The sequence below is a fragment of the Anas platyrhynchos genome, chromosome 6 (assembly GCF_047663525.1).
Source record: "Anas platyrhynchos isolate ZD024472 breed Pekin duck chromosome 6, IASCAAS_PekinDuck_T2T, whole genome shotgun sequence".
Taxonomy (NCBI): Eukaryota; Metazoa; Chordata; class Aves; order Anseriformes; family Anatidae; genus Anas; species Anas platyrhynchos.
The window spans coordinates 24013973-24037893 of NC_092592.1; the positions used below are offsets into that span (position 1 = coordinate 24013973).

Sequence of the window (23921 nt, forward strand, 5' to 3'; positions counted from 1 at the left end):
AGCAATAAATCTTACTGTCTCCCTATGCCGAATCTGTTTTGCTCATCACAATAATTACTGCATGATGTCCTTGTCCTTATCTCCACCTTTGAGCCCTTTTCATCGTATTTGCTCCCCGTTCCTCTTTGAGGAGGGGGAGTGAGAGAGCGGTTGTGGTGGAGCTCAGCTGCCCACTCAAGTGGAACCACCACACAGGGCCACTCAGATATAATTGATATGTTTATGGATTTCTTCTTACAGACAAGACAAATTAAATCAAGTTATAGCATACATAGTTAAAGAAAATCTGAAATAATACTTGAAGCTCTTCTATGTTCACACCCTTCACAGAAAGGCCTTGAGAATACCATTCAGGCTATGCTAATTGTTCAAATGACTGGCAGAGAAGCATTTCTGGCTGATCTAATAAGCAAACACCTTACAGGCTCATATAGGCCTTTGCTGAAATAGCTTGACCTCTACTACTGTCAAAATGGCTGCCATACCCGTGGCAACAACAAAGACTGTCTATCAGTCTGTTTTTTCCCCTTTCATAGAGATGTGACTTAATGTTATCTACTGTCCCTTAAAGCCACCCTGAGCTCCTACTCTGGTCTCTGCAGCCACAGCTGGCTTCTGTTAATGCCATCTCAGGTCTTTGTAACTCTAGCAAGGCCAGAAATTTGTCAAGCAGACACTGTTGTTTCTTGGTGATCTGTTGCAAAACGTGTGATCAGCGGTGATGGTCATCCAGAGAGGTCCCAGATGACTAAAGACTTGCTAATGTGATGCCCATCTATAAGAAGGGTCATAAGGAGGACCTGGAGAACTACAGGCCTGTCAGCCTGATCTCAGTGCCAGGAAAGGTGATGGAACAGGTCATCTTGAAGGCAATCACACAGCATATGTGGGACAACCAGGGGATCAGACCCAGTCAGCATGGGTTCATGAAAGGCAATTCCTGCTTGACCAACCTCATCTCCTTCTATGACCAGGTGACCTGCCTGGTGGATGAGGGAAAGGCTGTTGATGTAGTCTCCTTAGACTTCAGCAAGGCTTTTGACATGGTCTCCCACAGTATTCTCCTGGAGAAGCTGGTAGCCCATGGCTTGGGCAGGTACACTCTTTGCTGGGTTAAAAACTATCTGGATGGCAGAGAGTACTGGGCCCAGAGAGTAGTGGTGAACAGAGTGAAATTCAGGTGGTGACCAGTCACCAGTGGTAATCCCCAAGTGTCAGTGTTGGGGCCCATCCTCTTTAATGTATTTATTGATGATTTGGATGAGGGAATTGAGTGCTACCTCAGTAAGTTTGAAGACGACACCAAGTTGGGGAGAGGTGTTGATCTGCTGGAGGATAGGAAGGCCCTGCAGAGGGACCTGGCCAGGTTGGATTGATGGGCAGAGGCCAATGGGATGATGATCAATACGGCTAACTGCTGGGTCTCACACTTTGGCCACAATAACCCCATGCACCACTACAGGCTTGGGGAAGAGTTGCTGAAAGGCTGTGCAGAGGAAATGGCTCTGGGGGTGCTGGTCGATGCTCGCCTGAACATGAGCCAGCAGTGTGCCCAGCTGTCCAAGAAGGCCAACAGTATCCTGGCTTGTATCAGGAATAGTGTAGCCGGCAGGGCCAGGGAGGTGATCATCCCCCTGTACTCCGCTCTGGTGAGGCCGCACCTCCAGTACTGTTTTCAGATTTGGGCCCCTCACTACAAGAAGGACATCGAGGCCCTGGAACATGTCCAGAGAAGGGCTACGAAGCTGGCGAAGGGACTGGAACACAAGTCCTGTGAGGAGTGGCTGAGGGAACTGGGGTTGTTTAGTCTGGAGAAGAGGAGGCTCAGGAGATCTTATTGCCCTCTACAACTATCTGAAAGGAAGCTGGGGGTCAGTTTCTTCTCACAGGTGATAAGACTAGAGAGAAAGGCCTCAAGTTGCGCCAGGGGAGGTTCAGGTTGGAAATGAGGAGATATTTCTTCTCAGAAAGAGTAGTCAGGCATTGGAACGGGTTGCCCAGGGAAGTGGTGGCATTACTGTGTCCCTGGGGGTGTTCAAGGAAAGGTTGGACGTAGTGCTTGGGGACATGGTTTAGTGGGTGACATTGGTGGTAGGGTGATGGTTGGACCAGATGATCCTGGGGGTCTTTTCCAACCTTAATGATTCTATGATTACCTCTTTGGCACAAACAAGCCACAAGTCTCAGAGCATAATGGGCCCAAGCTGCACCAAGGAATGGTCCTGTAAGCAGCAACATACCTAGGAGCAGGCAGCACTGCTACCTTGGCCCCAGTGAGGAGCAGTTTTGCCTGGCTAAGGGTACAGAGTTCCATATACTCCACAGATTTTTCTTCATGAACTAGCCCAATAAGAAGAAAGAGGAAGTAAAGGATTTACAAGGCCCTGCAGTACAACCTCAGAAGCGGGAACAAATTGCAGACTTGTTGTCTTCAGCAGCTGCTGTAAGTCCCCCACACAAACAAACCAAAAAAGTGGTAGTTACCACCCGTATTTCATATACACTCTGCTTGTTATCAACATTAAAATGAGATTCGTGGTTTTACAACTGTGCTATGTAGTCAATGTGTTTATGTTCTGTGGTCTATTGTAATTCCTCAGCACTTTGGCATTTTGGGGAGTATCTCTTGCATGGGTCTTTACTTCACAACTTTTTAGCTAACATGGGAAAAAAAGAAGACCTTTAAATAACTAGAAAGGACTCTTTTCCTTATACAAATTAGCAGTGCTCTGCGGAGGCCCCATGAATTACGGTCAGTGACGCCGCGGCTCCACCTGGTGGGCACGACGCCGGCCCCTGAGGGCTCTGGGCCCGAGCGAGCTCGGCTGCCCCTGCTCCCAGCCATTGGCACGCTGAGGGGGGCCACAGCGCCATGCCCCGTCCCCTCCACAGCCCCGTCTGTGGGGCAGGAGTCTGCCCCATCCGCTACGAGGTCTCCTCCAGCGCTCCCCGCCCGGCCACGAGGGCGGGACTACAAGCCCCAGGGTGCCCCGGGCCGGGCGGGGCGGCGCTGCGCGCAGCATGGCCGGGTTCGCCGACCTGAACGTGCCGCAGGGCCCGGACAAGAAGGGGCTGCAGAGCTTGCTGGAGGCTGCGGCTCGCCGTGAGTCCGAGAGCGGGGCAGCGGCCGGCCCTGCGCCTGGCCGGGCCGGAGGGGCTGGGGCAGGCGGCGGTTCGGGCCGGCCGGGGGTGGAGGGTGCCGGCCTCTCCCGGCTGCGCTGGGTTGGTGTTAGCAGCAGAAGTGTGAATCCTGGCAGAGCTGGGCTGGAGGGGAGCCGAAGGCACCGTGAGCAGGGCTTTCCTTGCCCTTGGGAGGCCGGGCAGTGTCTGCTGTGCCTGATGCATCTCTGTCCTGCAAGGATTTTAGGGCCTCCAGTTGCTCCACAGGCTCTGTAGGCAGCTTGTTCCTGAGTTACTGGTCTTGCTCAGCATGGTTTTTATGGTTTTTTCTTGTCTTGATGACCATGGCCCCTTAAAGGTAGCCTTGCCCTTTATGTCATTCTTGTATGTGTTCAAACATGAGCATGTTTCTGCTCACAGTGTGTCTTCCAGTCTGCTGCTGTTGAAAAGTGCAATCTTTCTCCTGCCAGCCTGTGTCTACAGCAGTGTTTCCCCTGCCTCACGCTTGGCAGTTCTTAGGTCAGCCCTGCAATGGAGCAGGAGAAAAGCTGGCTGAGGCATCAGTGCCCCAGCACGGCTTGGGCTCCTGGTGCACAGCCTGTGGGTCTGCCCTAAGGGGGGCTGGTCCTGGCCAGGAGAGCAGCAGAACATAAGCAGCAGCAAGGTTTTTGTAAGCACAGCAGGAATCCCTGTCCTTAGTTTTCCCATTTTTTTTGGCCTAAACCTCCAATCAGTTTCCTTCCAGGCCTGTATTTTCACATTCCATTCATTCTCGTTGCTCCTCCCCATACTCTGCTTGACTTGCAGTTTTCTGCAAGTGAAGTGACCGAGACTGAGGTCTTCTCAGTGCTGAGCACCATGGAAAGATGGTGTTGTGTCCTGCAGTCTGTATCTATGCCTGTTTATCCAAGTTTATTTTTTTTCTGACTTGGGGGGTTATTTTCCACTTGTAATTTCTTAAGACCCTAGGTGTTAAGCAGTGATTTGGCTTTGTCAAATGTACAATCATTCTCTAATCCCTGCTGAATGAGAACTTTTCGTCAGTTTGTCAACATTGTTTTGAATTCTAACTTTGCCTTCTAATATAACTGTAACTTTCTTACCTTTGTGTTGTCTACAGTTTTAACATGTATCCTGAATGTCATTAACCGTTTTTCCTAAAGAAAGTCATTAATAGGACCAAGATAGGGCAAAATGTCTGGGAACCCCAGCTTGACAAGGAGTCATGAATATCTGCTGTTAATTTTAAACCAGTTTCTTCCTGACCTTGCAGTAGCTTTGTCTAGAATGTGTTTTCCTAATGATACTTATACTTTCCAATTCACCTGCAAGCCCAGTGTAACACTTAACTGTTCATCTCCTGTATGTGCTCCAGTGCTGGCCATGCCAACAAACCATGCTCAAGCAATCATTTGTGTTCATAAAGCTCTGCCGTCGAGTGAGTGTAGTCACAACTGGGGCGTGTTAAAATAAATTCTTGTACTTTAAGACACTTCTTTGGTGAGTTAATCTTCAGGGGAAAAAATCAACGTGAAAGGTAAATATGTACATAATTATTAATTTTGAGATATTTAAGTAATGAACTTTTGACAGGTTTCTGTTTGGCTTTGTTTCCATTAGTTTACTGGACAAAACAGTCTTACGATGTTTTTGTTTTTTAGTGGGATATTCTGCAGTTGCTCTTAATCATGTCATCGATTTTAAAGAAAAGAAACAGGTAATTTCTGTTGGGTTAATTCATTCTTAGTGTTTTCTGTTGTTAAATCTAAATGCCCCTAAATACCTTTGTCTTGAAAATGCTCATTTAGATGTAAATACATGTTTTCATTTGTAACAGAAATTCCATTTTATAATTCAGTATTGTTGCCCTGGATTTAATTTTTAATATGATCCATGAACTGTCACTATTAAATAGTTTTGTTAGCATGGTAAACTTATTTTTAGAATTGGAACACAACTTTTGTTTACGTTCTGAACAACCTGTTATATTGTGAATAACTTTATTTTGTTCTCTCTTGAGGAAATTGCCAAGCCAGTATCTCCGTCAGAGTTGTTTCCGTCTTTACCTATTGTACAAGTATGTTTAGTTACATTCTATCTATGAATTATTATTGAGTTATAATCTTTTTCTTGTGTTTATCTGTGAAATTCTGTGTATTACGTGTTAACTAAAAATGAGAAATTTGTCTGTTGCTTATTCTTAAAACTCCCAACATTGCAAGAATGATAACGCTCACATTAGAGGAGGGCCTATTCTTTACTTCAGAAATGATTTAAAAAATGTGTGAATTTTGAATCATCTTCTAGTTGAATATTCACAGTGAGTACTCTTGAAATTTAGGCCTGAGTTTTGGAAATTTCTAGTTTTGATGCAACAAGATTCGGATAAAATGAACCAAGTCTGTATTTTGAATCACTGATGTACATTAATTCAGGAAATGCTTCTGCTTGCAGTTGTGGCCTGCTTGGGGTACCATAGCAGTGGTAATAAAACATGCTCTGTTTTCTGCATGATATTCATTTTTTCTGTTGATCCCTTCCTCAGAGAAACACACTGTGTCAATTTTTAAGAAGGCCAGATATAATATCCTGCATTTCAATATAAAACAACAAAATTAGGGAATTTTAACTACAGACTTTTAGAAAATCAGCATAGGCAAAAAATTGAGCAAGGCACCATTTTCTTTTTATAGTGGACAGGGTGAAAATCACCACAAATTTTTGCTTTGGAGCTTTTTAAGTCTTCAATTATTTTTCCTTCATAGGGGACATCTAAACAACTTAAAGTCTTAACCCGTCTGACACTTGTTGTTTCTGATCCTTCCCACTGTAATCTCTTGGTAAGTATATTCAGTATATCAATTTTCCTGTTTTTATTTCATTCTCTCAATGAAAGAATGAAACTTTGGAAATTGGGCAGGGGAAAGCTTTATGGATTTCAGTACTGATTTCTCAGATTATGTCTTTAGAAAATAAAGCATTCATGAAAGAATGCAGACTTAAAAAACTGGATATGGTTCTGTTGGTCATTTGACAATATGGGATAGCAGTTCCGTTCTTGGTTCTTGTCTTTGGCATTTCAATTTCTGTATGTACAGTAGAATACTGTGAGCAAGCCCCATGTTTGTCTGTAGCACTACATTATTGAAGGAAAAGCTGTGTGTAAGTGCCTAGCTAGGTGGATGGGACAAGCCCCAAAATGACTTGAGATAATTGCTCACAGCAAGAGATCTACTGTATGATTAGATGATTATTGGCTTTGGTTTAGCACTTGAAAACAGAAAAGGCTTTTTGTCGTTGTTACTTTGGTCATAATCATTGTGCTTTGTCATCTGCCAGAAGTCAAAGCAGTAATTGTTTCCTCCCTTTGCAGAGATCAACATCTTCAAATATAAAGTTATATGACATCATAGCAGTATTTCCAAAAACGGAGAAACTGTTCCATGTAAGTACATTCTGATTGTTAATGCCAGTCCTACAACAATTTATGGCACCTTGGACTGGTTTGAATGCATGCATGGGGCTACTTAAACAATGTAGGCTCCCAGATTAGTGGACAGACTGAAAGGTTGGGAGAAGTTGCAGGAGGGTAACGGGTCTTGACATGACTGCCTGGCCAGTGGATTTCAATGCCTTTGCTCCATGGTTTCCTTTATCTGTCTTATGCTGAGAGTGAGGAGAGAAAACATCATTTATTTATTTATTTATTTGAATATTGTCAGCATTTAGTAAAATTATTTCTTGAACTGTTTAACTTTCCAGACCCTTGACAGATTCCCCCCAAAGCATTTGCTGTCTTCTGTTAGCACTAATTGTTTCTGATTTCTGAAATGCCAGGGAATGTGGGAGAATTTGAAAGGAGAACTGAAAAGGAGAACTGAAGTGGTGTTCTGAGAGTTACCTTCTTTCTTAGTCTTTAGTCTTCTCTTGGAGGTTTTTCCAAATGAGTAGTTTATCTTTTTTTTTCTTTAACTTTTCTTTTTATTACTTCATCTCATTATCTCTTGCTCTTCTTTTGATTTAAAACACAGCTAGTTCTGGTGTCATAGCATCTCAAGAACAGATAAAATAAAATTTCCCAAAGTAAGTATGGCTGATTAAGCCATACAACCCTTGCTTCATTGCCAAACTGGGATTTTTGGTTTTGTTTTGAATGTTCAAGCTGAGTGAGAGAAGCTTCACTTCTTTGACTTCATGATATGTTTGTTACTTTGCCTGCCAAAAAGTACACTGAAGCTGTACAGAAGTAGAACAGCCTTGGGGAAATAGACAAAGGGCAGACTGTCATTTTCTCACCCAGGTTTTCTCCTGGCAGTTCAGAGAAAATTTCATACTGAAAACAGCCTCCACAACATTTGGGAGTTTTCAAAGGTGTTGCTATATCAGTGTTACTAAACAGATTCTGGGGTTTGTAGTTGTGGAAGTGCTCAGAGTGTGCCGGTGAGAAAAAATAAATCATGTGAGTCATTTTCAAAACCTTTGTTAGGACTTGTTTGTGACCTTAGCCCAAGACTGCTATTTTTTCACATTGGTTTACATTACTAGAAATGCAAATATTTTGCACAAGAAAAACATCACTCTATCACTTCTGTGATCTTAGAAAAGCAAGGTGTTGCAAGTGTGTTTGACTATGAATTGATTTGGTCCAATTCTGGTGTACTACTGCAGGAGATGCTCACTGTGGCAAGCTGGTACCTAAATGCCATTAGGTGCAGTAATTCTTCAGCTCTTAATAATGGCACCAAACATCATATCATTTTATTTTTCCCATCCTGAATAGACTTCTCCCATCAGAACAATTACTAGTTTTAAAACGCTGTCCAAAGCAGACTGATAATCAGCTCAGCTTGTGGGGTGATAGGTGTTAGTTTTCTCAGTCTTTCTCATATCTTTAATTTAAAAAAAAAAATCTAAAAATGTGGGAACGGCAGGTGTGAGTGATTTGATTGAGCATCTGAAAACAGGTCAGATTTTGGTTAAAATCTTTTGATTACAGAAAAATGAAAATGAAATTGTGACACAGCTGACCTATTGCAAGCTCCTATGTTGTATCATTAATGCTGAAATGGAGGAGCTTGATAGGAAGGAAGCAGGATTGTCCATGAGCCCATCTTAATTTCTGTCATGATGGTAGTGCTCTTGAGCTGGGGAAGAAACCCAAGCATGTTTCTTTCAGACTGCATAAGGTAAAGACCTTCATCCTTACATGTTCAAATTCAGAACAGATTTGTATGTTTGTCTTTTGTTTAAAGCTTCAAGGTTTCTAAGTGTGAGTGGAGAGCTCTGTCAATTTTGTAGAGGTATCAGCTGGGAGCATCTGGAACATGGAGTTTCAATATATACCTCTGGCTCTTACAACTCAGATCTTTCACTGTTTAGGATAAAGCCTTATAGGGTGGGTCTTGCTCCATAAGTTTTATTTTTTTAACTGGCTGTTGGTAACTTCGCGTTACCTCAAAAGCATCAGCTTTCTCACCAACAATTTGGCACTTAGATTCTTCTCCACAGAGCAGGACTGTTCATGTGTTTGTGAGATATACGTGACCATTAGAGATGTGCTTTAATTTTAGCGTGGCCTAAAAATAGTCTGTGCCCTCTCGTCACAAGCAAAGGAAGCTTTCCAGTGACTGAGAGGGGCAGTGATGTGTACTGAAAGATGTGCTCAAATTCTACGAGTAATTTGTATCCTCAGGGGTGTGAGGAAGCTCTGTTTGCCAAGATAATTGTAGAATGTGCTTCTTTAAGGCTCTCAAAGAGGATTGTTTGGGGCTGAAACTGGAATGCCCACTCTGTGCCAGCATTAAGGTCGGGCCTGTTGCTTTTCAAAAATGTTTTATTCTAATGTTTCTGTTTTATTCATGTTAGTTCTGCCTGCTATTTGCAGGCAATTAGCAAATAACCAGTATCTAAAAAATCGTGCTTATTTAAGTCTGAGGATGTACTGCAAACCCAGGTTTCAAAGTTGATTTGTAAAAATGTTTGCCAAAGCAAACCTGGCTGTCTTCAGACTGAGCACTGACGAATTTATTTTTGGCTGTTGGCAGTTTCCCAGCAGATGGGGCTCTTGCCTGCAGCGTGGCCAGAGAGGCACTGGGCTGTGCAATTGCTCCATGGTGTTTTCTGCATGAAGTTTGTGCACTTCAGATCCTTTTAGCAGACTGGCTAACCTTAACCTGCCTCTGTGTGTGACTTGTCCAGAAGCCAAAGCTGGGCTGAACATTGGAGTGTTTGGAGAAATCTTTTTGCCAACTTTCCATGCTTTCGGGTATTCCTCTATATGGGGAAGTATGACTCTTAATTTTGTTTTTCCTCGGTGGTGTTTTCTGATGTGTTCTTGTCACTGGAATCCTGTAGTTATCCTGGCACTTGGGTCACTCCCTTTCCCACTGTGCTTAATTGGCAAAATGGAAGAGAGTTTTCCAGTGTTTCTGGAGCTGATTAGGAAAGCTTGTTTTCTCATTGCATGGGGTGACTTGCCTGCTTCTGGTGTGTATTCTTGCTTTCCTTCATTTTTTGTCTTTCTCTCTTTTCTGAATTTCCTGTGGCCTCTTCTCTAGGACGTGAGTTCCTGTAAATCACCTCTGTCTAGATGGTAGTTTGTATCCCACATAAGAAAATATTAAATTTGGCTACAGAAAGGCTAAACTTGTATTTTAGACTTGCATTTGTAGTAGATTTAACCCGTGTCACGCGTAACAGAATTGGTAAAGGTAGGGCATGCGGATAAAGGTTAGCTTGAATGGCCTAGTACAGACAGTTTAACATCAAAAACCGTGTGGTTGGCATGATCCTTGAATTGTCTGGATGTATGGTGCAGGTCTCTTATCTGGAAAGGAGCGCTATCAACAGCTAAGAAACATTCCTAAAGCTGGGCCTCTGCTCTCATCTCTGTCCAAATTTCATGTGAACAAACTGGTAAAAGGTGAGGTTGCAGAGCTGTAGCCAGCCCTGCATTAGAGCAGAGTGCAGCCACCCTGCAGCCCCATTGCTTTCATGCTGCTGCAAAGAGGGATGAATGGCTGGCACCTGGCCCAGGTGTATTTGGAGCAGTTGCTGGCAAGTTTCTGAACACAAAGTGTTCCCCTACATGTAGAAAATTCCTTTTGAACATCTTCAGCACACTTGATCTTCTTTGTTACAACGTCACTTACAGGCATTAATCTGGTTCTGTGTAATAACCTTTACAGGGTAGGCATATATAATTCCTACAAGTCTTGCATGCAAGAGATTATATGTAAATGGAGGGCTCCCTTTTACGTCCGCTTAATTTTCCCTGTGTGTCAGTGTGGACTTCCTCCACGCTTTGTTCATTCTTTCCCACTATTAATACAGAGTATAAATTGCAGTGTGATTTCAGAGCTAAGCTTTTAAACCATGACCTCAGCTGCCATCCTGAGCCTTCTCCAGAGACTGGGTTTTCAGAAGGGGTTGTATCTTTCCTGCCCAGCCTGGGAGGTGAGGCACCATGGATTGGACCCAGTACTGGTTATGTGGCAGCACCCATCACTGTCTGAAGCTGCTTCTGTTTTAGTCTTTTATTGGTTGTTGCCGTTAGAATAATAGAAGCATTTAGATTGGAAAAGACCTCTAAGATCAAGTCCAACCATTAACCTTGCACTGCTAAGTCTACAACTAAACCATGCCTCAAAGCACCACATCTACAGGTCTTCTAAATACCTCTAGGGATGGGGACTCAACTACTCCCCTGGGCAGCCTGTTCCAGTACTTCACAACCCTTTCAGTGAAGAAATTGTTCCTAATATCCAACCTAAACCTCCCTTGATGCAACTTGAGGGTATTTCTTCTTGTCCTATCACTTGTTGCATGGGAGAAGAGACTGATCCCCACCTTGCTACAACATCCCTTGTGCCTCCTTTTCTCTAGGCTAAATAACCCCAGTTCCCTTAGCTGGTCCTCATTGATCTGTAGCTCTTTCACCAGCTTCGTTGCCCTTCTCTGGATACTTTATAGCACCTCGATGTCCTTCTTGTAGTGAGGGGCCCAAAGCTGAGCACAGTACTCAAGGTGTGGCCTCGCCAGAACCATGTTCAGGTGGACAATCACTTCCTCAGTCCTGCTGTCCATAATATTTCTGATACAAGCCGGGATGCTGTACGTCTTCTTGGCCATGTGAGCACACTGCTGGCTCATATTCAGCCAGCAATAATAAATATCTGTTAATAACAAATAGTAAAATATATCTAACTGCTACACAACAGTTAGAGAATGAGGGGCAAGGGGCTGTTCCTAGGCTGATCCCTTTGTAAGCAGGGGTTGTCCTTCATTAGCTATGAGTTCTTTTGCCAAAAGCCAGCACTGCTTTTGCATGTCCTGTGTCGGATAAGAACAAAGCAGGAAGTCTTGCCTTTGTGTGGTTGTTATTTTATTGGAAAAGCAGTTCTGTAAGTGAGAGATGGCTTGGGTTTGGGGCCTGAAACGCTCAAGCTTTATACCAGTAGTCCTGCTTTATTGTCAAATCTACAAGGCACAGCACTTCTTCATTTTAAAACTAAGCTCCCTATGGAGAGACATTTGTTGCATTAAGAAATTAAGGAGACTATCAGTGCACCTAATGTTGATTACTTGTTTTTCGACATATCTATTAATCTGTTCCTATTTCTTTGCTATAGATTGCTTGCACAACTCTAGACGTAGATATTGTGTGCATAAATGTAACAGAAAAGCTGCCGTTCTACTTCCGAAGGCCCCCTGTGAATATGGTAAATTTACATCTAAATTGTTTTCTTGTTATTAAGTTCTGTATTTAATGTCAGCCTGAGTTGAATTCTCTGTAGTTTCCCTCCCACCATTCCCATCCAAGTGGTTCTTTTTATTTTCTCGCATAATCTTTAGTATTGTTTTAGATGTCCTTCACTTCAAGGCCTCCGCTGCAGTATATAATACACAAGAATGTGTTTTTTCACTTCCTTCTTTTTGTCCTCCACTTATGGAGGCAGAAATGCTGTTTCCAAGGAATGGAAACAACCTTAAAGCTACTGCTATGCTAACCAGTGACATGTGGTGTGGTTGCTGACCAACCTACCTCCCAAACCAGAAGTGATACAGCTGCATCAGCACAGATAAACAGCCTGTGATTTAAATGACAGGAGAACGTGAATGGCAGTGTTAATTTGGGAGAAGGACATTGCCTCAGTTATTTGGAGGATGACTCTATTGAATCCATATTTAGAGGAAAGTCTTGGCAAATAAACCAAATGTGGGATTGCTAAATACCTGCTGTGGGACACAAGTTAACTGTCAGCATATATCAAATATTTTGTTAATGCAGTTTTGCCTACTGTAAGTGGCTTGCCAGAAAACTTAATCTGAATGTGCAGTTAGGTGAATTAGTTTTTTTCCTCTGAGTCGAGGTTTGTTCCACATGGGCATTCTTGGCTGGTGTAGTCCTTAGTGGTTTAAAATTTAAAGCTGTAATTGGCCAGAAATCCTACTTCTGTCTTCTAGAGAAGTTTTGACCTAGAATAAAAATAAACAATAAACTAGTTGAAACTGTCTGAAACAGAACAAAAGTAGCAGTTTAGAATTCACCACAGGCTGGGAATTTCAATATTCCACTTGGAACAAAAAAATGTTATGTGAGATGTTGTTTGCAAATACCACCTAAAATTCTAGGAGCTGACCCAGATGAGGATCTGGGAGGCTCTTGAAGCCCCATATATGCTGATATTTCCTTACAAGCTAATTCTCAGCATCGACACTCCTGACTTGAAGGCAGTCTGTCTGTCAGACTGGTTTTGTGAATCCTGGGGCAGTCAGTTTTGGTTGTTGTGATGCCAGACTGGCAGGCAGCTGGAGTGGTGGGGATGAGGTTAAAAGTCTGTTTACCTTGAAATTGGTGAATTGCCATCACCTTTTTTGATTTTGATAAATTCAGGCTTTTCTTCTTGTCTCCAGATGTTGGGCCAGTAAAACATTTGTGTACATAGCTTCTCTGCTTGCGTGCAGAGGTTATGCCTGGATTAATTCCATCTGTTTTCAATTGCTGGACTCTCTTACAGTATTAGCATTGAAACATTTTCTAATAATATGAATGTAAAACACAGAGCAACATTTCAGGCGAAGGTATTATAGGCCAGTGAATTATCTTTGAATGGTGTCTTTATCACTAACTCACTGTGTATCCTCCAAGAAGTTGCTTAAGCTTTCTCAGTGCTTGTGAAAACAGCAATACAAGGGTTTTGGTGAGGTACTTTGACAAACAGCAAAGGATTTTAAAGCAACTGAAAATGCACAAAGTATTGCTGTTTGGAAACTCCTGCTGCCCATTGTTTTTTAAAATTGTCACAAATACCACAGTATCCTGTGAGACAGGAGAGATGGAACCTCATTGCTGCTTTTATGCAAGGACAAATTCCTAGTTTGCAAGATGTGGTTATTCTGGGAAGCGGAGCTCTTCCTTAATACAGGCAGTGAGGCTGGAGCAGGATGGTCCTGAAAGTTTCCAGACTTGTTTATAATCAGCAGGGGTTACCTGTCTCCATCTCTCTGCGACAGTGGAAAGCCAACTACAGTTAATAAGTGAATGGTATTTGTTTATTAAACCTCATTTTTCTGTCTTCCCAAAATTCAAGTACATGTAGCTGGTATACAGTGAAACTTCCACCTCCCCCCCCTTCCACATTTCATTCAATGCTGTGTTCCTGCTGGAACAATTCCTCCTTCATTTTTTCATAACACAGTTAAAACTGAGAATAAGCTGCATCAATAATAGACAGTGGTTGTTAGATTGTTTTCCTTCTCTCCTTTTGATTTTTGATCACTTTCTTTCATGTGAAGGCAATAGATCGAGGCATTTACTTTGAACTTCTTTACACGCCTGCCATCAAAGACTCCACAATGAGAAGATACACAATTTCAAATGCAATCAGCCTGATGCAGATCTGCAAAGGAAAGGTAAGCTCTCAAAGTGAAAGCAAGCTAATTAATTCAGTTCAAATTCTTCTGGAGTTGTACAGACTAGAGCCATTTTAAATTAGTGTGATGCTGGGCTTTCTGAAGCTCTGAATCTTTGCCTGCTAATACAAGGACACAACTGTTCTGGCTCCAGATACTTCCAGCCATGCACCACTGCACGCTTTCTTCTTAACTTGTCAGACTGCTGTGTTCTTTTTTCAGAACAACCTATCTGTTAGCATGGTATGCAATACCCAGAACAAAAGGAAAAAAGTAGATCTAAGGTTTGCACTGGAGCTGAAATCCATGCATCTTTTTAAAATTCCCAATTTAAATTTCTGACTGACAAAAAGCTCTTTTTGAGAGTGTAAGTTGAATATGGGGAAAAAACTAAGAAGGGAGAAATCTTGTTTTGTTAAACTGTTAGGAAATCCCCTGTGTACGAAACAGAACCAACAGCTTGCTGGCTGTAAGCCAGGGCTTTGCTGCAGTCAGATCAACTGCATTCTTCCCTTCTACTGAAACCAAGGGAAGAAGTAATCCTTGCAGCTGAGATGCCTGTACTCCACTGCTTTCATACCTCACCTCCTCCCAGGCCACCAGACTAAGCTGCAGTGTGGCACCTCTCAGGCTATATGCTTTTAACAGAGAAGTATATCATGATACATATACAAGTCAAAAGAGATTGTAGCACCCACCACCGTTACTGGAAAAGGCCCCTGCTGTTCTTAGCTAGTCCAGAGAAGCCTTGCAGATCTAGTCTGAAAGGGGATGTAGAACTTGGAAGGCCAATTAACAGCAGATTCATCATTACTGTGGCTCCCCTTGGTGGCCTATTTTGTAGGATAGTGGGGTAGGTCAAACACATGAATTCCCTCAGTGCTACAGAACATAGCAAGTACTCACATGGCCTTCCCGAGAAGCCCAACTCTGGGAGTTAATCACACAGAATGCTCATTTGGATGTAAGGTTCATACGCACAAAAAAAACTTTCCTGTAGGATTGCTTTTTGCCAGTGCTTCTCTTTCCTCTGTGCAGTTGAAGATGTTTCTCACGTGGCTGTTGATTTATATAGCACCAGCTGAGTTAGCATCACAGACAGAGTGAGTGAGGCATCTGGACTGGGTACCTGTGACCTTTTTCTTCTGCAGCTGTCAATCTCGTACATCATTTGTACCTGGAAGGTAAACTGGCTAGAGATGGACACAACAATTTGTTGTTAGCCACTGGAAGAGCTAGGAATGGACTGCTAGTTTGTCTTCATTTTTTGCCTCTGGGCTCAGTACATTGCAGACCAGCAGAGGTGGTTATTAGCCCTTGTTGGCATTTTGTCAGTTATATAAAGGCCATTTTCTACTGAGATGTGGTAAGGCTGCACCATAGGCTGCTTGCGTTGGTGTCTGTCACATCACTGTCACAGGCTGTAACCTACAGTTGCTGAGCTTGTAGCAACTTTTGGAACCTTTTGGTTTTCTTCTGTTGCATTAGGACAGAGGAATTTCCAGAGACTCACTGGTCAGGAAGTTGGCCTTCAGCAGAATATCTAGAACATGTTAAAATGTGCAGGGAACGAGGGAGGGATGCACAGCACTCCTTTACCTCCCACGTTTTAGTAACTGAGTGTGGATGCTGCACCCAGAGCAGTGTGCAGAATAGCTGCTGTCTCCTTTACGTGACGAGGTAATGTCTCACCTCTGAGTTCTTCCCTGTAGCTCTTCCCGTGGATTTGCCTTTGCCTGCTTCTATTTCATTCGCTACCAGTGCTTTTCTTGTCTACTCCTGTCTCCTTCTCCCTTCTTACCCATCCACTAAACGGAAGCCAGCTGCCTTTGAATTGGCCATAGAATGTCTGCAATATGCAGCAGTGAGCCGCAGTCCTGTAGGGCTGGGTTCAGGATGGCACAGCTGCTCTGCGAGCTCTACACAGTCTGGAAGATGGGAATTGGTTGTTACAGCTCAGAGCAGCAGACTTAAATTTTCTCAGTGAACTCTTGCAGTCAGCACCACTGAAGCTCAAAAGCACCCTTGGGATCTGTAGTACAGTCATTTTAAAGGTGAACTATGCAGAAAAAAAACGTCCCAGGCTGAGTGCTGTGAAGTCACTTTGATGTATGTATTACTTCTGCTTCTGACTTTCTGTATGCTCAGGCAGAGTTGTCTGTCCCATCCTTTCCTCTTTGGCACATGAGGAAACCTTGGGCACAGTGTGAGCAGTGCAACCATTTCTATGCAAAAAGCTCTTCTATGGTTTGAGTTCCACCTGTGCACAGAGCATTTCCTTCCACTGCTCTTTTTGCTGGGGAGGCAGCAGGACAAGCAGAGCAGTGCGGGGAAGGGATCAAAAGCCCCACCTTTGAACCGAAGGTGGTGCAATGTGTTGGTGGTGCTGACGTCAGAGAGGGAAATCTTTTGCTGCCTCAGTACCAATTCTCATTCCCACCCACTCAAGCAGGAATTCCCAAAGCTTTTTATTTGATATAAGAAAAGGTGCAAGGAATTTTTTTGCTGCTGCAGAGTTTCCACCTGCGCAAAACAGTCTTCCCCAGGGTGAGCATCCATGGAGGTTTAGCATTAGAAGAGCGCAGCAGCTGAGCTGTGTATCTGCCGGCCCCTGAGCATCACATACCTGTTCTGCAGAAGACTTTAGGGAGAGAAGGGGGAAGGGCATCTTTTTGCTTGGTGTTTTTCATGGGGGTGCAAGTTTTGAGGAAAGTGAGCGTATGGTATGAACGGGCTGCCATTGCCTGGCTGCAGACTGGTTTCCTCCGCCTGTGTGAATTTAAGGCCAACGTGGATGGGTTAGGTTGTATTGCAGCACAGAGGGTAGGCTGGAAGTGTGGGAGCATCGAACTGGCTAAAGCCACAATCGGTAAGCTGCTTCTGGGGTATCCTGCGCTTCTCTTCAAAGTCCATTTGTGTTGTATCTCAGGTTGAGTTGTGTCATTTGTGTGGCCATGTATGTCTTTCTCAATGTAATGCTCATCAGATGTCTTGTGCCCAACTGCTTTCAAGGGGCAGTAAAGACGCATGGCTCCCTGTCTCTTTCAGATACTATAAATAAAGGGGGCACTTCATAACACAGTGTGTTCAACTGTCCATTTCTTCTTTACCCTTACAGTCCTCTATAAGAGGTACAGGTTCACATGTGCTTGCTCAACACCATCACTAAGTTTTATACTGCTTAGCCTATCCCTCTAAAAGGTTATTCAGCTTATTCAGCTCAGATCTCTGCGTGGGAGGTTTATAACTACAAGGGAGAGCTTCTCCCTATGGCCTAGTAGGGGTTGGGGAGATTGTTAGGGTTTATTCATTTCCGCAAAATAATATCCATACCTGGCTAGAGTTCACTTCATCTGGGGGCATCAGACACTTTGACAATTAATTGGGCTGTCAGCCTAAACTTAGCTAGTGCTCCTGAAGTCTTTGCTGCTTGCAGATTTTCCATTTATTGATACTGTATGACAGATAAGCGTTTGTTCTCTTTTGTTTTTCAGAACATCGTTATATCTAGTGCAGCTGAAAGGGTAAGTCCTAGCTTTTTGTTGAAGTCGAAACAATTTGATGGTTTATCTGCAGCTGAAAACACAGTAGTTATTTAAAATTACATGTTTATACGTTTAATATATATACGATTGCCATCTTTTATATTTTTAATCAATATGTTTAAATAATAAATCATGTTTGTTTGTTTGTTTTTACTTTGTTTTTGCTGCTATGGTATTTTCCGTAACAGTTTTTTCCCAGATAGGAACTCTGTTTTCCAAAATAATAGTCTTTCCTTGATTTTTATAATGCATCTTCAGCAGCTTGCAGTTATGTAGCATTTAGTCTCACCTTTCTGACTTGACTGCTTCCCCAGATAGCCCTGTCCTGCATACTCGCGCTCTGCCAGCCTGTGTGAGAGAGCATGCACATATCCAACCTTCTTTGTTTTGTTCTAGCCTCTGGAACTACGAGGTCCTTACGATGTGGCAAATCTGTATCCTTTTTCCAAGTCTAAGACAGCCATTAATATTAACATGTGAAAGTTCAAATTGGTTTTGAAATTTTCCATCCTTGAACTTTACACAGTGATGCTTGTTGGTGACTAATTCAATGAATCAGGGCTCTGAGTGGGTGTGGAAGGAGCAACAGATCTTGGTCACGGAGTGGTGTGAATAGTCGCTGTAAACAGTAATGTCTGAGTACAGATATAGGTACATTTTGTGTTGTTATGCCTTGATATTTGTGTTGGGTGTAATTGGAGAAATTAATAAAAAACATAATCATAGTTTTGGGAATAAAGATCAATGGATGTTGTAGACCAAACCAGTAATTACTACTACTGATCTCTAAGGTGTCAAATCTTTGACAGAGGCAGCTATAAAATCTTGTTTATGTCGAGAAAGCAAAAGTTCCTCTCTGAGAACTGGTTACTTTTGTTCTGAATATTTCAGCCCTTAGTTTCACACATACCCTTAAATAAGGGATTGTGTTCTTAACGGAGAGTATCTTTATTCCCTTTCTTTTAGGAATTCGGATGCATTCTTATTCCTCCCTGCCCCCAGGCATGTATCTGGACTGTCCCTCAAAGGGGAGGCCTGCGCTCTGAATCGTGAGAACCGTGTGGGAGGGTGTTCGGGCTGGAAGGATTTTACGCGTAACATTTCCTTCCCCCTTATAAAGAGCAGCGTGGCTCAACCCAAATTAACATACCTAATTTGGTGCCATCCCTATTCAAGGTGGCTGGGAATTTTTCAACATAATGCTTTGAATCAGACAATCCCCTTTCCCACAAAGCTGATTTTTTTCAAGGCGGTTGCTTTTTACTTGTTTAAACATATAAACATGTTCCTATGTTGACAGATGTTTAATTCCAAAATGACAGCTGCTTGTCCGGGAAAAAACAACATTGACAGGAGCCTTCCAGGAGGGCTCCTGGGGAACTGCAGGCAAGAGAATTGGGTGCCTCAGGTCTCTGCCTCTGGGTAACCGTATGCAAGATGTCACTTCGAGTTGCAGAGTTGCTAATTCCCAGTTATTTGTAGAGTATTCAAATCTGCCATACAGCCAGGCTTCCATGTTCTTTTTGTTCCTTTCTGTGCATTTTGATCCTGAACAAAGGTGGCAGAGGTTTGCTGTTTGGCCTGTCAGAAAGTGAAGCCAAGGCAGCTGTGTCTACCAACTGCAGAGCCACCATACTTCATGGAGGTAAGTGAAAAGCATGTGCAGGCTTGCTTAATACTGGATTTGTTAAGCTAAGTTCCTGTCAGTGCGTGTTTTCCAGAGTCTGAGACCATACAGAACAAGTCAGCTTGGGGTTTTACTTCCCTTGTTCAATGCATGAAAAGGAACTTGTGCAGCAAGGGTGTTTTGTCTTACCCTTGTTGCCACACTAGCAAATGAGTGGCTGAAATGGGAGTGCTGTCTGTACTGGAGTACTCTCTTAACCACATTAAGACTCATAAGATGTTTAGTCAAAACACAGATCTGCCTGCTGTGCTGTGTTGTGAAAATGCCACTTCTTTCAGAAGGGGTTGAATGCTGATCTCCATGATAGCAGCAGAAGCTATGTGACTGCTTTGAAACACATGCATCCGAATTTTCTTGTATTTACCTTCTTGCAGCATGACTAGAGAAGCAATTTGTGTGGTGTCCCTTTCTGATGTTTCATTATGTGGTCTGTTTCTGACTCACTTTTCATTGTGGACCACTTCAAACCTGAGGCCAAATCTGAAGTCTTGAGTGTTTCCTGCTTAGAAGGAAATGTTTCATATAGTGTACCATGGCTTGAAGTGTTTTGATGAAACAAAACTTCCATATGCTCTCACCAGAAGAAGTTCACAGTAGCTTTCTTCTTTTATACTTGATAATTTTAATACTAAGAAAGTAGAAATTTAACTTTTGGCACCCTGCAGGAATCAAAAAGTTTCTAGTTGTATTATGTGTCTCAGTGTCAGTGCAGCAAAGAAATGTCTCAGTTTGTGTTCCAGTCAATTTAGTCCCTTTGCAATGTGACCCTCATTCCTCCTTCTCTACCTTCCCTTTCACGTAGTTATTCATCGGTTCTTAATGTTTCTTGATCTTTTTCATAGAATCATTAAAGTTGGAAAAGACCTTCATATTATCTGGTCCAACCATTCTCCTACCACCAACATCACCCATTAAACCATGTCCCTTAGGAAAAGGTTGGACGTGGTGCTTAAACATCCTCAGGGACAGTGACTCCCCACCTTTCTGGGCAACCCGTTCCAATGCCTGTTGTTTATTCTGATAGCAGTTTAACTTTGTGACTGTGTAGCTATTAATATCTGCCTCTGCCAGGATCTGTTGGATAGGTAGGTTCAGTCATCTTAGTAACATGAGTTGCTCTAAATTGGAAGCACACAGTAGAATTTGGCTTGCATCTTGTTTCAGTAGAAGCAGAGCTTGAATGTGCTGTAATTCCCAGCAGATAGCTTTTATCCCCTCAAGAGTGTATTTCTGTGAGCGGGATTGTCCAGCCTGCTACTCATCTACATAGTTAGTGACAGTGTGTTAGAATTTTTGTCAAGTGTACGTGGGTTTTCTCAAAACCTTCATCTTTCTTTGAAGTTTTTTTTTTTTTTTAAAAAAAAAAAAAGTCACTTTGCTGTCCCCTAAAGAATACTAGACCAGAATAATTCAGCATGTTTTTGGCAAAGTTCTTTCAGAGCCTCTCTGCTAACAAGAGTATCTGTAAGTAGTTTCATCTACTTCAAATCTTCAGTTTTTGCAGGGAAGCCTCCCACTAGAAGTTTTGAAATTGGACTGGGCTCACTAGGTTGTTTAGCAAATATATGAGGAGTTTGAAAATATGACATAGTAGCGTTTTATGGTAATGCTGAGGGTTCTGTAAATAAAATATTACTGAATACCATGAAGCTACTTCTTGGTGTGTATACAGAAGCCTCTGCCCGTGTAGCTGTGCCAGCATAGTCTGTTTAAGAATCCTGGGGTATGTGAATATGTTTATTTATTCTATTTTTAAGAACGGTATGTTTTGCTCAGAAATACAGAAATACTTCTTGACTTGCATTCAGGAATGCATTCTTCTGTGGCTATGGAACTGATGAAGCCTGGCTTGCTGTGGTTCTGCATATGTACCCCCTCAGCTCCTGCAAACCTCAGTTTTCCTTTAGGCTTGCTGTAATTCTGCACCCACCCTCAGATTTCCTAGTGTATCCCCAGGTCCTGCCCATGCAGGTTGCTTACCTGCTGTGTGTGCCGACTGGCTGGCTGTTAAACATGTTGAATTACACTTTTGGGCAAAGACACCTGAAGTGAGTATGTGTTAAATGCAGTAGAGTGATTTTACATGAGCTGCTACAGCTTCTGCTTGTATATTCCAGAAACCCGGAAGAGTGCCTGTGGGGTTGTGTACACAGTGAAGAAGCTCCGCAAGGTTGAGGAGGAAGAAACTGTGCCAGCCTGCAAAAAGGCTAAAACTCAAGCTTGAGAACTGAGCCAATCGACAACAGGAACCTCCACCCCGTCTTTACCCAGTACTAAATCTTCCCCCACGCTCCAGCCAGCTCAGTTCCTCACTTGGTAATTTATTTAGCCCAGAGAGCTATTCTTCTGGTGTAAAGTGAGGAAGGCTGTGGGAATGGGATTGCCATGAGTAGTTCACCACATCTGGAAGGTCATCCTCTTGTTGGGCTTCTGGCCAAGGTCAGGAGGGCATCTCTCCAACCTGTTCTAGGTTTTCTGGAGTCAGTGCAAACTTGACAGAATATTTCAAGCATGGAGAAACTTTCTATTGTATAACTGTGCTCTTTTTTAATAAAAAATATTTTGAAGAACGCCTGCCTTTAAAGTCTAGCTCCTACAGTTTTCAGGTTTTGAAACATGTCTCTGTACTAAGCTGTGCAACTAAAAGTCAGTTTAACTTCTGTGGCCTGGGAGAATAATTGTGCAGTAAAAAATGATCTGCTTTCCTTTTTGTTTTGTGACCAATGACTATGAAGAAAGTTCCAGCATCTCTCACTTAGTAGGAGATGCTTTAAATTTGTATTACAATAGTACTGAGTGATTTGACCTGTTGGACACACCTTCTACAGGCCATCCCTGTCCCAAAGCACATGAAACCAAACAGTAATGTGAGACAGTTGCTGCAGATGGAAGGAAGAGCCCAAGGTGACATCGAACGTGTGCTCAGCATGGTATGCTGTAGTTGCAGTGTTTCAGCTGTCTCACCTAGGCCTGAGTGGTGTCCACATCACATAAATGTTACTGCATCATGTCCCTTTTTTCGTTTCCTGGTCTGGCAGTGTTGCCTCTAAGAGTGTTCCTTTTGCTGCCTCCTGCCTTTCTGTATCCCTTCGTGTTACTGCTTCAGTAAACCTAATCTGACTGCCAAAAAAGCAGTCACAACAGATTTGTAATCCATGGAGCCTTTTCAGATCTCTTCCAACGTTTTTCTTCTGATTAAATCGATATTAAAAAAAAAGAAAAGTAAGATACTGTACTTAAGATACTCTTGAGCCAGCTTTACTCTGAATATTTCAATTCTCTATTTGTATCTGACAACTAGCTGAGAAGTGCAAGCTGTAGCATGTAAAATACTGCAGAAATCTTGCAGTGGATTATCTCTGTGCTCTCAGTAACTGGACTAAGCAGAATGAGAATGAAGTTCTCAGTAAGCTAACAGTTCCATCAAATGCTGACGGGAGTCACAACAGCTTGTGCTTCATTGAACAAATAATTAAATACTTTATCCTTTGTTTTTATTTTGCTCGTTGACTTTGTGATGTGAGTGTTTTATTACTGGTATTGAGATGTAATATATACACTGGTTTGTTGTTTATGCACTTGCATCCAAAATGAAGCTCTAGCCAAATAATCAGTGGAAATGTGCCTGGTAGTGTAACTTTCTAAGTTACATGTTATTGTGCCTTGGTGAGGAAATAATCAGCCCTGAGCATGAGAGAAGTTGTTTGGTGACTAGCATATGGAAGGAGGCTTTTGAACGATGAAGATCAAGTCTTGTTTGACTTCCTTAAAAAAAAAAAATAGTCCCTGCATCTTTGCATGCATGTTTTTAAGTAGATACAGTGCTTCAGGAACTGATTAAAAATATGTTTTCCCCTGCGTTTCCTGGAGCATTGTTCTGTCCCCTCTGGTGCCTGAACAATTGATCTGCTTATGAAGTTATGAAGATAAACAAAACGAGTTAGCCAGCACTGGTCATTTCTGTTTCCTGCAAGGTATGTTCCCAGTGTCTGGGTAATGGTGCAGAACAAGAAGTGAAGTAGTTGCTTGCAGAGAGGGACAGCAAGTGCAGACATGCCGTGGTTCTTATGGAAAAAATCATCTTCACAAATAAAGCCTACAGCTGGCAAAGTGACACTGACAAGTTACGGTGCTTGTGTGAGAGAAGTCTCATCTGTCTAAAGCTGCAGCTTCTGTCTAAGATAGCTGGTTGCAGATAGAATAGGCATTTCTTCTCCTTATTCCTCTATGGGGTTTCTGTAAATTCACTCCATCTCTGAAATTGATGCTCCAGTGATAAATACTCATTGCTGCCCACTCCTGACCACGCTTCATTGCCCAGGACTTTGTTTTGATCAGACTATAAAGTGTGATGGTTAGAAGCCAACTTCACCAGCTGGTGAATGTTCATGGGAGCCCGTGGCATATTTCACTGGGAGGCTGCTCCATGGGGTGTTAGGACTTTAACTGAAAGCAGCATGTAACGTCCCAGTGCAATCGGGCATCGATGTCTCTGCTGGTGGTACTGTTAAGATTGTTCTGCCTCTGCTGAAGCACAGGGAGAGATGCCTTTCTTTCCTAGCAGGACTCCACATCTTCCTTGGCTGGGACAATTGAAGCTGTCTTGTGTGCTCCACGCAGTAAGTACTGACTTGCTGAGAAGCTGGGATTTTTAA

General features: G+C 42.8%; 1 protein-coding gene across 1 annotated transcript; it reads left to right on the forward strand.

Annotated features, from left to right (window-relative positions):
* The first annotated feature begins 2945 nt into the window (after positions 1 to 2945).
* RPP30 (ribonuclease P/MRP subunit p30) lies at positions 2946 to 21836 on the forward strand. The gene is made up of 11 exons (XM_027460297.3): positions 2946 to 3103; positions 4782 to 4837; positions 5141 to 5197; positions 5886 to 5960; positions 6494 to 6565; positions 11751 to 11840; positions 13918 to 14034; positions 17529 to 17558; positions 17976 to 18013; positions 19145 to 19224; positions 21384 to 21836. Exons 1-11 carry the CDS (start codon positions 3022 to 3024, stop codon positions 21488 to 21490), a joined length of 804 nt encoding a protein of 267 aa, XP_027316098.3. The 5' UTR covers positions 2946 to 3021; the 3' UTR covers positions 21491 to 21836.
* Positions 21837 to 23921: the final 2085 nt, after the last annotated feature.

Excerpts from the sequence above, each read along its gene's own strand:
- RPP30 (XM_027460297.3), top strand. The coding sequence starts at position 3,022 with ATGGCCGGGTTCGCCGACCTGAACGTGCCGCAGGGCCCGGACAAGAAG. Across the intron at positions 6,566-11,750 it reads AAACGGAGAAACTGTTCCAT|ATTGCTTGCACAACTCTAGA; the intron begins GTAAGTACATTC and ends TCTTTGCTATAG. Across the intron at positions 19,225-21,383 it reads AGCCACCATACTTCATGGAG|AAACCCGGAAGAGTGCCTGT; the intron begins GTAAGTGAAAAG and ends TGTATATTCCAG.